The sequence below is a fragment of the Argopecten irradians genome, chromosome 9 (genome assembly GCF_041381155.1).
Source record: "Argopecten irradians isolate NY chromosome 9, Ai_NY, whole genome shotgun sequence".
Taxonomy (NCBI): domain Eukaryota; kingdom Metazoa; phylum Mollusca; class Bivalvia; order Pectinida; family Pectinidae; genus Argopecten; species Argopecten irradians.
In genome coordinates this window covers 10264818-10281405 of record NC_091142.1, presented here as the reverse complement: position 1 = coordinate 10281405, position 16588 = coordinate 10264818, and the positions used below count along the sequence as shown (strand labels likewise).

The following is a 16588-nucleotide window of genomic DNA, read 5'->3' as shown; positions in this document are numbered from 1 at the left end:
TGGATACATCTATGGTAACCTAACTGTAACAAGTCCAATCGTCTATGGATACATCTATGGTAACCTAACTGTAACAAGTCCAATCGTCTATGGATACATCTATGGTAACCTAACTGTAACAAGTCCAATCGTCTATGGATACATCTATGGTAACCTAAGTGTAACAAGTCCAATCGTCTATGGATACATCTATGGTAACCTAACTGTAACAAGTCCAATCGTCTATGGATACATCTATGGTAACCTAACTGTAACAAGTCCAATCGTCTATGGATACATCTATGGTAACCTAAATGTAACAAGTCCAATCGTCTATGGATACATCTATGTAACCTAACTGTAACAAGTCCAATCGTCTATGGATACATCTATGGTAACCTAACTGTAACAAGTCCAATCGTCTATGGATACATCTATGTAACCTAATTGTAACAAGTCCAATCGTCTATGGATACATCTATAGTAACCTAATTGTAACAAGTCCAATCGTCTATGGATACATCTATGGTAACCTAATTGTAACAAGTCCAATCGTCTATGGATACATCTATGGTACTAACTGTAACAAGTCCAATCGTCTATGGATACATCTATGTAACCTAATGTAACAAGTCCAATCGTGGATACATCTATGTAACTAATGGTAACATCAATCTAGTATATGTAACCTAATGTAACAAGTCAATCGTCTATGGATACATCTATGTAACCTAATGTAACAATCCAATCGTCTATGGATACATCTATGGTAACCTAACTGTAACAAGTCCAATCGTCTATGGATACATCTATGGTAACCTAATGTAACAAGTCCAATCGTCTATGGATACATCTATGGTAACCTAATGTAACAAGTCCAATCGTCTATGGATACATCTATGTAACCTAATTGTAACAAGTCCAATCGTCTATGGATACATCTATGGTAACCTAATTGTAACAAGTCCAATCGTCTATGGATACATCTATGGTAACCTAACTGTAACAAGTCCAATCGTCTATGGATACATCTATGGTAACCTAATGTAACAAGTCCAATCGTCTATGGATACATCTATGTAACCTAATGTAACAAGTCCAATCGTCTATGGATACATCTATGGTAACCTAATGTAACAAGTCAATCGTCTATGGATACATCTATGTAACCTAAGTAACAGTCCAATCGTCTATGGATACATCTATGGTAACCTAATTGTAACAAGTCCAATCGTCTATGGATACATCTATGTAACCTAATTGTAACAAGTCCAATCGTCTATGGATACATCTATGGTAACCTAATGTAACAAGTCCAATCGTCTATGGATACATCTATGTAACCTAATTGTAACAAGTCCAATCGTCATGGATACATCTATGGTAACCTAATGTAACAAGTCCAATCGTCTATGGATACATCTATGGTAACCTAATGTAACAAGTCCAATCGTCTATGGATACATCTATGGTAACCTAATTGTAACAAGTCCAATCGTCTATGGATACATCTATGTAACTAACCAGTAATCGTCTGTAATATGAACATGTACAAGTCCAATCGTCTATGGATACATCTATGGTAACCTAATATGTAACAAGTCCAATCGTCTATGGATACATCTATGTAACCTAATGTAACAAGTCCAATCGTCTATGGATACATCTATGTAACCTAATGTAACAAGTCCAATCGTCTATGGATACATCTATGGTAACCTAACTGTAACAAGTCCAATCGTCTATGGATACATCTATGGTAACCTAATTGTAACAAGTCCAATCGTCTATGGATACATCTATGGTAACCTAATTGTAACAAGTCCAATCGTCTATGGATACATCTATGGTAACCTAACTGTAACAAGTCCAATCGTCTATGGATACATCTATGGTAACCTAATTGTAACAAGTCCAATCGTCTATGGATACATCTATGGTAACCTAACTGTAACAAGTCCAATCGTCTATGGATACATCTATGGTAACCTAACTGTAACAAGTCCAATCGTCTATGGATACATCTATGGTAACCTAATTGTAACAAGTCCAATCGTCTATGGATACATCTATGGTAACCTAATTGTAACAAGTCCAATCGTCTATGGATACATCTATGGTAACCTAACTGTAACAAGTCCAATCGTCTATGGATACATCTATGGTAACCTAATTGTAACAAGTCCAATCGTCTATGGATACATCTATAGTAACCTAATTGTAACAAGTCCAATCGTCTATGGATACATCTATGGTAACCTAACTGTAACAAGTCCAATCGTCTATGGATACATCTATGGTAACCTAATTGTAACAAGTCCAATCGTCTATGGATACATCTATGGTAACCTAATTGTAACAAGTCCAATCGTCTATGGATACATCTATGGTAACCTAACTGTAACAAGTCCAATCGTCTATGGATACATCTATGGTAACCTAATGTAACAAGTCCAATCGTCTATGGATACATCTATAGTAACCTAATTGTAACAAGTCCAATCGTCTATGGATACATCTATGGTAACCTAATTGTAACAAGTCCAATCGTCTATGGATACATCTATGTAACCTAACTGTAACAAGTCTAATCGTCTATGGATACATCTATGGTAACCAAATTGTAACAAGTCCAATCGTCTATGGATACATCTATGGTAAAAAGAAAAGTTCGTGATACTATGTATGGTTACCTCTAGTCTCTTTTTAACTAAAATATAGCTTATCAAGTATTTAATGATGAAGAATATTTCACCTCTACCTCGCGTGAATTACATGTACTAATGAAAAACTGGATAGAAAGTGAATTATGAAAAATCCAAAACTCAAGAGCTAAATATTTAGACATTTCAAACCAATAATTTACGATCTTTAGAACTAGGTGTTTCCTGCAGCCCTGTATGAGTATGCGTGAAGTAGGAATTCAAAAATGCTGCTTACGCTTGTTGAAGAATTCGAAATATTTAAGATATTTATTTGGTCTGTAAATGCCAATTATTCCTGAGATTCTGTACTGAAGTGGTTCACTATATCCATATAGGGTGTGGTGTATTCCGTGAACATGTCATGATTTATACTATTCAGGTACAGTTAATATAGGTAACCGTTATACAGTGAAGTTTATATTGCCTATCACCTAATTTTATTTGAACAGTGGGTCATTGGTACCCAGGTGGTACAGTTTCCAATCATCCTACTTATTCTCCTTTACGGTCGTAGGTTTAAAGCTTATGTATGTGACAGCTGTCAGGTAAAAGATCATAGGTAAATTGGTTTTCTCATTATCCAACTTTGACTCCGTTCACCGAAACCTCGCGGTATCCCTAAACGAACCTAATTGATATTATAATGGTGTTTAACAAAGCAAATTTACGTTTGGTTAATTTTACTTATTTGACTAACGTTGTTGTTCAATCTGTTCACTTAAATGTTTATGAAAATTACTTGAAAATTATAATGTCAAAGACGAAATAATGTTGCATGGTGATCGAAGTGAAATAGATCCAAATAAATGTAACAAGCAGTTCACGATTATCTATGTGTGGACTGTAAAATGTAGGAGCAAGTCTATAGTCTCAAAGGACTGTATTAACGCCACAAATTCGCTCCTAGATGAGAACCTTTTGCGAAATAGCAAAATATTGTCTGATTAATGTTTTAAGTCAGGTCTATGCTTAATGCCTAAATGACTTTGTAATAACAAGTAGAGAAACATTAACAATGTTCAGCAAAAGTATATGTTAAGGTCAGGCCAATGTTTAAGCCCATCAACTTACAAACTTAGATAGATACAATAATTGACTCTGTCACCCGTACAACGACGATCAATCTGCTTTAACACAAATCACCATACCTCTGTATATGTACCCCCTTGTCTTGTCAAGCATAATGCTTCGTGGAAGAGGTTTTGTGAAAATAAATGACTCTTCTCTGACTCAAGGGGATACATCATCGATACTCCATGGGTTACTATTGCTGTCGTTATATCCACCCCTGGACTATCTCATAGTAAAAACTGAAGGCAGTTCATGAGAAAAAATGTGAAAATTGTACCGTTATACAATTCTTATGGTGTATATCAAAGGATCAAATTACCTGTGTCTTCAGTTGTCTCAAGTTTTACTATGAGGGGTGGATATAACGTCAGTGATAGTAACCCATGAGTATTGAGGATGTAGAGGATGATATTTTACCATTTTACCTTGTCATAACCCAAGTTATCCCTTGTCCAGCATACTACCTCTGAAGGAAGGTTTCTTCCCATGACTAGGACAATGCATGGCCAGACTGGATTGATGACAAAGAACGCTAATAAATCTCAGCTGATCCATTAATCTGCATTCTTTCAAACAAACGAAACAAATCAGTGGAGATGAAAATTAAAAAAAAAAAAACAAAAAAAAAAACAAACACCTAAATTTGAACAGGATGAACTATTATTTATTTATTACCTTTTCACATGATACCACAAATGAGCATTGTATTTACAAATCATAGTTATTTTTGAAAGAAATTTAGACAGATTTTGTCCTGTTTTATATAATGCGAGGTTTTGACCTTGGATTATCTGATAATCGTAGATAACTGCATGTTACTACTTTAAATCTGTGGCCTACATTTCCAGATCTTTATATCCGGTTGTTGCCCAGCCCCTGTAACTAAATATAGTAACACAGGTAAAAGTAGGGTGATAGTACTCAATACTGACGTCCTGGGCAGCCGGAAGATATCCGAAGAATTCGGAAGCACCATTCACATATTTCACGAGGAAATCAAACAATTGACAAGTTAATAAACATAAGAGTTCTGTCCCTAGCGCTAATCCCCGATGACGTAGAAAAGGTTTCAGTCAATCACACCCCTTCATTGATTTCTTAGCTACAATGTTTACAATGTAGTAGAACTCTCGTTATCGTAACTATATAAGTTAGCCCAATCTGCGGTCATCTTATCGCAGCCTTTTATTTTACCTGTTCAAATCTCAGGTAAACTTTATAGTCAATGAAATTTGACGATAGGGAACATATTAAAATATAAACGAATTTATATTCCTCTGCTACTTTTAGTCTACCGATGTCACATGTCTACGTATGCGTTGCCTAGTTCGACTGCTTCTTTGTTATAGTTCAATAGCATTAGGATACTTATAAAACTGACGACGTCTTAATTGATGTCCTTCATTGATATGCCATATAGACGTTTATTTTCACGGGTAAAGTTTTCGAGATTTCGAATAAAATAAAAACAAATCATCCAAAGTATCCATATATATGATCAAGTGTGTCAATTTTCAGCACATGTAGTGATAGAAATAATAGATATGATGAACGCTCTTTAATATAGCTATTAATATACCCATTAAAAAGTTCAAAATATCCTAATTAAAGCAACCACCTTGCTGTTCGCAAGATAATGCATTATTGAGTCAAACTGATGGGGAAAATGACTTAGCTGTTAAAGGTTTTAATTGAAGGTAATCTTAAAGCAAACGACAGATTTGTATCACAGTAATAAGTACCATGGGAAAATGTCCCGGTTAAAAAGATGGAAATTCGATTAACGCAAATATGGTTTAAAAATTGTCATTTTAGATAAAGGCCAATAGAGAAAAAGAGCAATAATGTGAAACATATTGATATCCGAAATTATTTTGCTCAAAGAAGAGCGTGTATCCTTAACTAGAATATTATCGTTTTTTAAGGGGCTCACATAACCAGAATAACCAAATTGAGAAATTAAATTAAAATGCAATTAAAGTACAGTAAAAAAGATTTTTTTCGTCATCAAATAATTGTATTTATTAACAGTATGATGTACTGTAGTTATTGCTTTAGTCATCTCAGACTGATTGAAGAAAAGAGTAGGGTTTGGGTTAGACATGGTGTATTTGGGCGATTAAGTGTTTGGATATTTTCGTTTTTGAAAAAAACCCCAGTAAAATTATTCAAAAATGTAAAACATGCCCTTTAATATTTCGTTAACATTTCATGGGGCATGTCATTGTTTCTAGGGGGAGATTACGATTATTATGCTTGCAACTCTATCAAATAGACATCTTTCACTAGATTTTATTTACGCATGACAAGTATAAACCGTTTTGACAGTTTCGTAAGCATGCGCTGTCAGGAGTAGATCTAAAAAAAGATTATGTTGTTGGAGAAAGTTGAAAGTTTTGTTTAATATCAACTTGTATAAACAAAGGTGTGCCTTACATTACGATGACTTCAGGGGTCTCTAAGTAGTCATGTTTATGTAAAATATTCAGTCAAAATTTAACAGATGTGAATTGGATTTGAATTTCAAATCTCATAATAAAATGTTTTTTATTTTTGTTTACGTAAGTAAATGCCAAATTCCTATACAATAATATGGTAAACATTACTATAAATATAAGACATAACAAATAAATTAAACCTAATCGACGTTGTTCGAGTTTGGCTAGGAGGAGTTATTTCCCATTCCTGATTGTGACGTCATTGACGCCATCATCGGCTTTGGCATTTCAGCGTTCAATTGTAAATTTGAACGACATTTGATTTCTTTCGCAATCTGTGCCTTGCATATATGTACTAGAAACAGAAGGAAACTTGCAAGAAAGGAAAAGCCCTAAAATGAGAGGGGTTGTGACATTTCGTTCAAGTGGGTGTACATGTGATATTACAAAACAAAGGGTTATTATTTCACGGGCTAAAAAAAAGGGTGGGGTTGGGTTAAGGATTTATCGTATATACTAAATATATGAAAGATATTGATTTCTTTATACTCTATATGCATAGTGCTTTGCTTTGTTTTATATAGAAGAAGACAATATTATATCATCATAATACCTGTTATTGGCAAAGGCAAAACAGTCGTAATGGAAAAAGAGATGCCGGTATTTGTTAATTAAAGAATATTCTGAAAATATTGCCTGTATTTGTACCAGGACTAAATGTAATAGTTAAATAAACAAAGAGGCACTTCATTTTTCTTGACATTTCAGAAGCAAGCACCAATTGAGAACACGATTTTAGTGTTTGCATTAAGAGTAGTAATGTTTGCGTTTGAATGTTATCTTACAAATCGTTTGTTGGCTTTCGTCTGCTAATTCACTTTTTACGTTATATATATGGTTATGCATGTGCACTTAAAAAGTGTGGTCCTGTCTCAGCGGGACTTCACCGGGGCTTTGGTGAGCCAACAAGCAAAGTTTGACACAAGGACAGTTGACTGGCGATGGGAAGGTTTGTTATTTGACAAATCCTATCATTCAACATGTTATCTGTATTGGTTCTGTTAGTTGTCGTCTGCTAATTCACTTTTACTGCTACATGGTTATGCAAATGTACTTATAAAAAGACTACCTCTTTCATGTGACATCAGAGAACCAAGAAACACAGTTTGATAAAAGACACTTAACTAACGATGGATATGCTATCTGTTATTTTCTGTTGGTTGTCGTATGCTAATTAACTTGATCGTTATACAGATATACTTATACATTTTACACTCCATTTTGAGTTCCTGCCCCTGCCTGTTACAATCGATGATATGATAATATAAAGGTGGCGCTCCCAGCAGGTAGAGGTGACATTGAACACTCCTTTGTATGGGGACATGATTCGGCAAAACTATCAAAATTTGGTCACATGAACTTATTAATGTAAACACATCATTTACACTAAAGTTTATGCACTACAGATGCTTTCAAGCTACAATGATTAACAGTTAAAATTTGCTATTATCGTGCGTTATAATTATGCACTACAGATGCTTTCAAGCTACAATGATAAACAGTTAAAATTTGCTATTATCGTGCACTATAATTATGCACTACAGATGCTTTCAAGCTACAATGATAAACAGTTAAAATTTGCTATTATCGTGCATTATAATTGAGATAATGGTGTATAATAAATAAAATATTGTTTTTTTGAAAATTTCGGATGATTTAATCGTGAACTAACTACAATAATGTATTTAGAGTCTGACGTTTCTTTACATTTTTGTGTGGTTCATGAGCACTTACTTTGCCTTTTTGACTTCAAGCAGTACAGAGTGAAAATAGAAAATGACGAGGTTTGGGATACCTAAAGATTAAGACCTTAAAATATGATTTAATCGCGAACAGCCTATTTACTAAAGTTTCTTTAAATAATGTTGCGTTTCGAAGCACTTGTAGATTTAATTTGAAGCAATACTGAGGCAAACAAGATATTAAGACATTTAACAATGATGTAATCGTGAGCAGAATATTTACTATGGTTTTCAAGGTGATATTGCGTTTGAAAGCTCTTGTGCTTTTGATATTTTCCTTTGAAGCAATACAGGGGAAACAAGAGGATTAAGATATGGTTTCGGATACGATGTAATCGTGAACAATCTATTTACTGAGGTTGACCTGAGATAACATTTTGTTTTTAAGCATTTTTTAAAGTATACGCAGTGTAAAATAGAACACTGAGACTTTTAAATATCGATGATACATGATCAAAATTGTGGACATTTCCTGAGGTGATGTTTTCCGCTACCCGACGACACCGGATTATGACCGTTGGATGTGAGGTAGGACCTTGACAGGACTTGTTTCGATCTGTCTGGTCACACATTGTTTCTCACATGCCGTTTTGTCACAGATTATAATAGATTACAGTTATTTGTGAAATACCCACGTGTAAAGTCTACATATGGACCCATACAGGTTGTTAGCACGGACCTACATTTATTTACATAGCAACAGTTTATCTTTAACACATTCTTCACATTGTTTATATGAGTTTCCATTAGAAATACAAGATACTTTAAGTGTGGAAATTTACCAGAGGGGAATTTTACGCAAAGATCGTTTGATTACGAAAAAGTCCCCCCCCTCATAATAGTATGTGAGTGTATGAACGTGTTGCTAAAAGTCTGAATGTTTATAAGTATGTAACACCGAATATACAACAGCAAAGCATTATGCTTGCAAATCACGAAATTAAGCACTCGTGAAAATATCGATTTCTACAGTTGTGCAATATACGTGTTAATATTATGATTAAATCTTAAAATTTCACTCCTATGATAAACTAGAATACCAGATTTCCAACAAGGATATTTTTACTTTTTTTTCGAAATAGTTAATTACCTGATTACATGTATATACCAACATGTTTACACTTTTGTTTCTTGCAATTAATTATAGATGAAAACATCTATAAGAAGAATGTCATGAAACTGCTGAAATTTATAAATATTTATTTGATATCATAATATTTCTTTGTGAAACAATTTGAAATAAATGTATGTAATTTTTCTCATTTCTGTTTTCTGCAGTTTCGTGGTATATTCTCTAATGCGCGTATTTTTTCTTATTTGATGCAGCTCCAAATACTTTTTGATGTGATTGGTCAATTAATTGGCATGCATAATATTTTTTTTTGATTCTGTATCTGATTGGCGGATAACTATATATATATATATAGCTAGAGGTTGAAGTGTCACTGCATTGTTATCTCATAGATACTGCGTTGTATATCAAGAATGTGTTCAACACATGTGTTGGCCTTATGACGGGGAAACTTATATTACATGTAAAAAGGGAGAAACCACGTTTTAACAGATTATGTACGTAATGTTTTTTTTCAAAATTTTAATTTAAACGAAAACCAAATGTTTTCAGCGGTTTGAAATGTTTGCGATCTGGATTTCAAGATTTATATACTCTAACCATTTTACAATATTTCGCGGATCAAATTTTCGCGATCATAGCAACGTTCCGTGAAATCGCTAATATATCATTCCGCGAAAATACCTGGCTATACGATATCAAAACTAAATCAATAATTTATACTGGGCGTACCTCATTCTTATTACCATGCTTAAAAATATGATTTTGATAAGATTGTTGTCAAGCACTTTTTTCACAATCAACAGAATTTTCATTTCGCTGATGACATATGATTGCATTAACATGCAATCGATTTTGATTTATTTTTCTTTACGGAAATGTTGTAAAATCCAATAGACCGATCACCGGTACAGGTAAATAATGGGGCATGTGACCTATGGTGGACTGCCAATCAGAACCTCGCTATCTCTGAAGTATTTTACCCTTCTGTGACCCTATGGTATTACAGTCCTCACGACACCCCCTATATATACGCGTGGATTTAAAGCTTATCAACATTAGTCCTGCCTCAGACCTCAACTTGTGTACACGTGAATCAAGAACTGCTTATAAGAATTAGCAGTGTATATTTCATTAAATTTTTACTTTAAATCACCAAGGCTTTATTGATAATTTGGAAATAAGAATTTTATTGGAAGTTATAATCTGTGGACTGGTCTTGTGAACTCTGCATTAGAAGACAATTTAAATATTGCAGTGTTCTTTGTGTTATTTTACAATGGATGTAGAAGTAAGTCGGGGTCGACCGCTGATTACTCATAGCCACAGTGTACCAGTGTACCCCGTGGACTTCAACGAACCTCCGACACCCACCACTGAAACATGCCTCTGTGGCATCGGTAGTCTACCGTCCGTACGATCTCGTTCACTTCCTGTCTCTCCCTCCGACAGCCTCCTCTCGGAACATTTCAGCAACAACAGAGGACTATTTTCAAAATTCAGAAGGAGATTATCCGAGAAGAGAAGATCATTATTCAGTAAAAGAAGGAAAAGTTCCCAGGATTCCGGATACCAGTTGGATGTTTTGTTTGATGATATTGGGAGACGGCTTAGCAATTCTTCACGGGACAGTGTCCTCGAGGAGTTTCAGGTAGTGATTACGTCACATTTGACCTGTACACAAAAAATGGTTGCTTTTTTAGTAACTGATACACTACCTGTACTATCAGATGTCTTCTAACTTTTAAAATGATTTTATTTTGCAATTTCTACTCTCACAAATATAGCTTTACCCGAAAATAGAATTGTTTGGGCCATTTAACAATTTTGCAATGTCATGAATATAAATGGGCAAAAATAAAGTACTCACTAAAATAGTTTGCTTCACAGTATCTGATAACTATCTGTGACAGATAACTAATGCGTTGATTCAACATTCGTAGTATTTAAAGTCCTGTTTCTGGCTCTAGGCTGCACATCTGGTTATGCTCAAAATCAAAGTAAGCTATTCATAAACAGTAAACAGTGTGATATTAGCCTAAAGGTATACTTGAATGAAATTGACAAAATCTTCTGAAAATATGGTAACATGTTTTACATTATTAGATTTCGTTTAAATATGTAATGATATTTAACGCAATGGTTTACTCTGTTTATTGTAGAAATGGAGCTTAGTAATCATATAAATCATTTTAATAGATAACTGTATTTAATTAAGCATTTATAATTACAACACAAAACTCATACGGCCATGTCATAGATATCGTAAGACACATGGGTAATAACACTATTGTGTGCCACGAGCCTGAACTCGTTTGATAAAATTCATATTACATTGGCAGTCATGTAAGATCCTCTGTATATATTAAGTTTTCATGAAAATCACACGTGACTATTGTTAATCCTAGACTTATTGTAATGTGTGCAATAGTGGTAATGTTGTTGCTGTAATATTGCATACGCCTAAACAACTTTTTTTTCAAAAGAGAAAGATAGATAAACATATTATTTTAAAGATTCTTCAGGAACAGTCTTATTGATCTTCAGTAGCAGGTAAACCTGAGGGCACTCTTACACTCGACCTTTGGCCTCTGTCACCAGTCACCTTGGACACTCTCTTACATCGAGGCAAACATTTGACTTCCCTCATTTAATAATGAAACAATTGTATAACACTTTTTTGCGATGAAATAGGGATGGGGGATGTTGTTTGAGAAGTAGAAAGACAATAGACATTCTAGGGATAACGACATGAAAACCTATTCATAACCCACATATTGTAGTACATATACAGCGTTTGTATTCTATAATTGTAAAATGGCTAAGAACAGTGGTTATCAACAGGACTGTTTTGTTTCCTGCATGTGGTACGTCCTTCGTGTTGACATGAGTTGGCGGATTTGGGTTAAAAACGGCATTTTGAACTGACTAATGCATTTGAAATCTGGCTTATCGTCAGGCTCATGCGATATTGTTGTTCAATCTTGGCTATCAAGGTATGTTTGATTAGGTTGTAAATTGACAATGCACTTGTGTCTTCACCGCAGGTTACGTATTGCCAAGTTTGATAATAATTTGTTACACGAATGCATTGTAGAACGCTTATTTTCCATGTGAGCCGGGGAAAACAATGTAGGTCATCTCTCTGACCATAATAATACCCACTCCTGATAGTTATGTGTTGGGATACTAAAATTGTATCCGAGCTCAGGCATGACTCTGTTATGTTGTTGCCATGATAATTGTAGCTACTGCAGTGATATTGCCACTTGAATGATCTTATAAGGTAATGTTGACTTTAGCGGACATTGTTCAGTCTCCAGTGTTACCGGGGAACTATTTCAGCCATACAGGGTAGCTGGGATTTTCACAAAGATTTCTACTGTCAAAAGATATGCTATGTGAGACACTTCAAAATGTCACTTTGTATACATTTCAAAACAAAATGTTGTTCAATTTCAGTTGAGGTTTGTTTCTTTCTTAAAATTGCTTTTAAACTGTATTGATATAAATTGACTGATATTGTAAAAAAAACTAAGCAATATCTGACTCTGTATTTTGTATAAAATTGATAGGCCATTTTGTTGAGAAAACCTAGTTTAGATGGGTGAGCTGAGTCATTCTTTTCAAGTGGTCTTGTTATGTTATTGATATTACTGTGCTTAGCAATTCCAGAGAAATTACTTCTGTGATCCAGTAAGTCAGGTGTCTGGTATAAAAATCACCAACCTACTGTACATAGAAGCTGCCCTATTACAATTGAGTGTTTCATAAATCAATCGCATGAAGTACCATATAATGTTTACGAGAAAAAACTCTGTTCGAGTAGAAAATAATTAAAGCTGACTTAATTGTTTGTACTAAATATCATAACGCAATGCATTGAGTCATATAGGGCGCCCTTTACATAGCTGGTGTTTGCAGAACACTTGGTAACATGAGTTTCAGAAAAGTGTCCCTCCCAGCAATATGGTATGAACCTTGTCACCATGGTGAGTCATATTATTGCTAATGGCTGAGGGTTTCTCTTCCCACCTTTGAGAATGTTCCGTGTTTATGTTTATAACCTGCAGAGATTGGTCATAATAGCCTTTTTACAATCTGAAGACCCACCTGTCTGTGAGAAATTATCGTGTTTTACATGTTTCCGAGGATGGGCGGAAAGGGTTTGTGCAGGTTCAGCATTTGGATGCTACAGCAATACATGTATGACACTTTGACATTTAACTCCCACAGGATGAAGTAGACGACCTTTTCATGTTTGAAATAGATAGGTTCAATTGGATGATGCGCTTTAGGTGTTAGCCATTACTCCTACATCTAGACAAATTAATACGATACCGACAACATCAACTTCCGACTAAATTCTGTTGTCACCTGACAAAGTGAAGTACCCGTGTGAACGAACTCGCCCCACCATCATGTGGTGTAAACAATCTGGGCACTCCATCGTGTGTGCGAGTATTAAGGGTGTACGTATGTTTGGGTGTCGTTATCTAGGCCGTGTTCCATCTTACTCCTACGTGTCGGCCAACATACACCTTTATATATAAATGTCTGGATTACTCTCACTAGACCTTCATTCAGTTTGATAACAAAAGGATTCTAGATTCTAAAGGAACCTTTTACCATTTGTGACTCTCTGTGGTGATTTTATGCAGACAAATTACTTGTATTTTGATTCGTGGGATATTGTTATGAAAGGAAAGCTTAAGAAACCGAAATGTGCCACATTAATTCACAAAGGAGTGGACTTAAACCCTAAACCTGTACTAATGGTAAGGTATATAAGAAGACATCTCAATTTGTTACCTTTATGCTTTTATATTGAATTGGTCAACATCTTAAAGAAATCTTCGATAAGGAAGTTTCTGATGTAGTAACCCAGCGACCTTTCTCTTGCTGATACTACTGTGACCTTCTATGAGAATTTGTCATTATCAGATCTTTCAGATACAATGATCTGGTTCTGTAATTCAGGATTCAGGATAAAATTGTAGAAGTTCTAGATCTTGACGGTATTTGCATAGACATTATGGATAGATGGAATGTCTGAGTCGGCAGCTCAGATACTCGAGTATGTGAAGATTTGCTATCAAGGTCGTAGTGGATTTATATCCGTATGATTGATCACAAGTGTTTCATAGTGGCTGACCTAACCGTACCGCAGTGTAACAGTGTTGAGTTTTAATCATTTGACCTTTAATACTTAAAAATTGTTAAAGAAAGCACCTACACTTGATTTATTTGCAATAACATCTCAACAACTAAACAACGGAGTAACGTTAAATGAGGTTAATGGGTTACAATACACCAGCAGGTTAAAAGCTCAGATGATATGAGTCGATATGTCTAAATAATGGAGGTTCAAGTGATGTTCTTGATTTATTCTTCCATTTCAATTTTATGTACTCTGGTAGTTTGATTGCAGAATAGATAAATACTGTTAAATATATATTACATTCTGATCATCATCATCATCATCATTACCATCATCATCATCAGCAGCATCATCATCATTACCATCATCATCATCATCATCATCAGCATCATCATCATTACCATCATCATCATCGTCATCATCATTATCATATTATCGTCATCATCATCATTACTATCATCGTGTCTTTACATTATTGTCTAGTAACGTGTCTATCCTTTGTTTTCTTGAAATTTACCGCGTTCATTGCCGTCAAAAAAAAAAAAAAAAAAAAAAATCCACTCTCTCTTTTATTGCAAATGATGTATCGGAATCATACTTTCCCTCATTCCAAACTATGTAGTCATGACAAGTTTGGAATTCTGGTATCAATAAAATAAACTATGAAACATGTAATAGATATTTCACCAAACATTTGTTGATTTTAAATTCTTATTTTTGTATTGTATTTACAGAATGAGAATATCTACCGTGGGCTATTGAGGAGCCTGCTTCACCCGTTGGGAGCCCCAGACAAAACTATCGGTCTGCGACCCGGAGATCTGGTTGACCACCTGAGAGAGGTAATCAAAATCTGTGTAACTTTTGATATTGCTTGATAATACATTTATTTATTTCAATTTTACTTTTTTGTCAGAGTTGTCTTCCTCATTTTGTTTACTTGTTTCCATCGGTTACTAATATCTTTTCAATAATTGTTTATTTTGTAGAGGATTCTATATTTTCATATGAATATGAGATTTGTAAAATAAGGGTCAAGATAAAATGCAAAGTTTCGCTTTTCCATTATTGCATTACAATAGTGCTATCTTCAAGAAAAAAAAATAATTCAGAAGTACCAACTCATTACTATATAGGATCAGAACACTTGCAATAAGTATTCCAATAGAAGAATATATCTGAAGTTCATCTGACCTCAAGCCACAACTAATCCCGACGCATGATAATATATTGGTTATATTGATAACACAACAAAATTTATCAATGGGTGGTGCTGGCTGTATTGGTTTGTTTAATCCACTGGTCACCTTTCTGTTGACCACTGACTTACTGTAATGACGTCACAGATAAACAGATGGACGTACCTTATCAACTTAAAGCCCTCGCTGACCAATGGTCTGTCAGTGTCCGTCATAATATTGGCGGGGCTGACCACGATTTCCTCTCTACACAGTCTGGTATTAACGATTATATGTTTACACCATATCTCTGATAGATCCATAACCAACTTGTACTCAGTTCCAGAGACATTAAATGTACACGTACTTTACTCTTATCATTTTAATTATTAGAATGATATACTGTGCCACTGAATTTGATCCTACGTATATTTCTTGAACGAACAAAAAACTACCCGATAGAATTCATAATTATTAATTAATTATAATTTTTTAAACATATTTTTTAAAAATATATATATTTTCTTATTTTCCCTCAAAATATTAATAGATCCCTTGACTATTCCAGGTGTTTGAAGTTGATCAAGATGAACATGAGTTCTTTATTAAAGAGGAACTTGCTAATAAGGTAATTAAATAATTAAATTATTTTTTGCAAAATATTGACATTTCATCTTAAGTATGGTCAAAGTTAAATGTATCAAATAATATATTTTCTTTACGATGCTTATGATATATTTCTGAATTGCAGTTAACAACATGAAGAAATTATATCTCTAATTATGTCAGAAAACAGTGCTTATACGTCTGAGCCAAGTCAACCATTATGTTAATATGTATTTATTGCGAAGCTATATTTAATTGATGCATGCATGTGTCCACTATATCAGTTTTAAGTTATGCTTATCATGCATAACCATTCTAAAAAAAGTTTGGTTTCTAACCTCAGCCAAGATGTCTACAGGCGAACATTACAGTATTGGAAGGAGATGGATTAAAACAACTCGAGGGCTCTAAAGGTTTGTCATTTCATTGCTTTTGTGGAATCAAACGTTTTACTATTAAAATCAAATTAATATTTTAAAATCAACGAAATTTTTATCTCTACAAATTCCATTAAAGCCGTTTCGGAAAGGTAGTGGGCCTTTAATAGGAAAAAAATATTTAAAATAGATATATAAA

At 34.3% G+C, this 16588-nt stretch overlaps 1 protein-coding gene across 5 annotated transcripts in view; it reads left to right on the top strand.

Annotated features, from left to right (window-relative positions):
- The window catches only part of LOC138331401 (protein unc-13 homolog D-like), a 42362-nt gene that overhangs the window by 11240 nt on the left and 14534 nt on the right, over nucleotides 1–16588 (top strand). For 2 of the 5 annotated variants that reach the window (XM_069278990.1, XM_069278989.1), the window contains exons 1-4: nucleotides 10141–10718; nucleotides 14963–15070; nucleotides 15975–16034; nucleotides 16356–16425. In XM_069278990.1, the coding sequence (XP_069135091.1) occupies nucleotides 10347–10718; nucleotides 14963–15070; nucleotides 15975–16034; nucleotides 16356–16425 (610 nt within the window). In that variant the 5' untranslated portion in view covers nucleotides 10141–10346. Of the gene's footprint in view, nucleotides 1–10140; nucleotides 10719–13570; nucleotides 13846–14962; nucleotides 15071–15974; nucleotides 16035–16355; nucleotides 16426–16588 lie in introns of those variants that run through there. The other 3 variants (XM_069278991.1, XM_069278993.1, XM_069278992.1) reach the window with 2 other exon arrangements.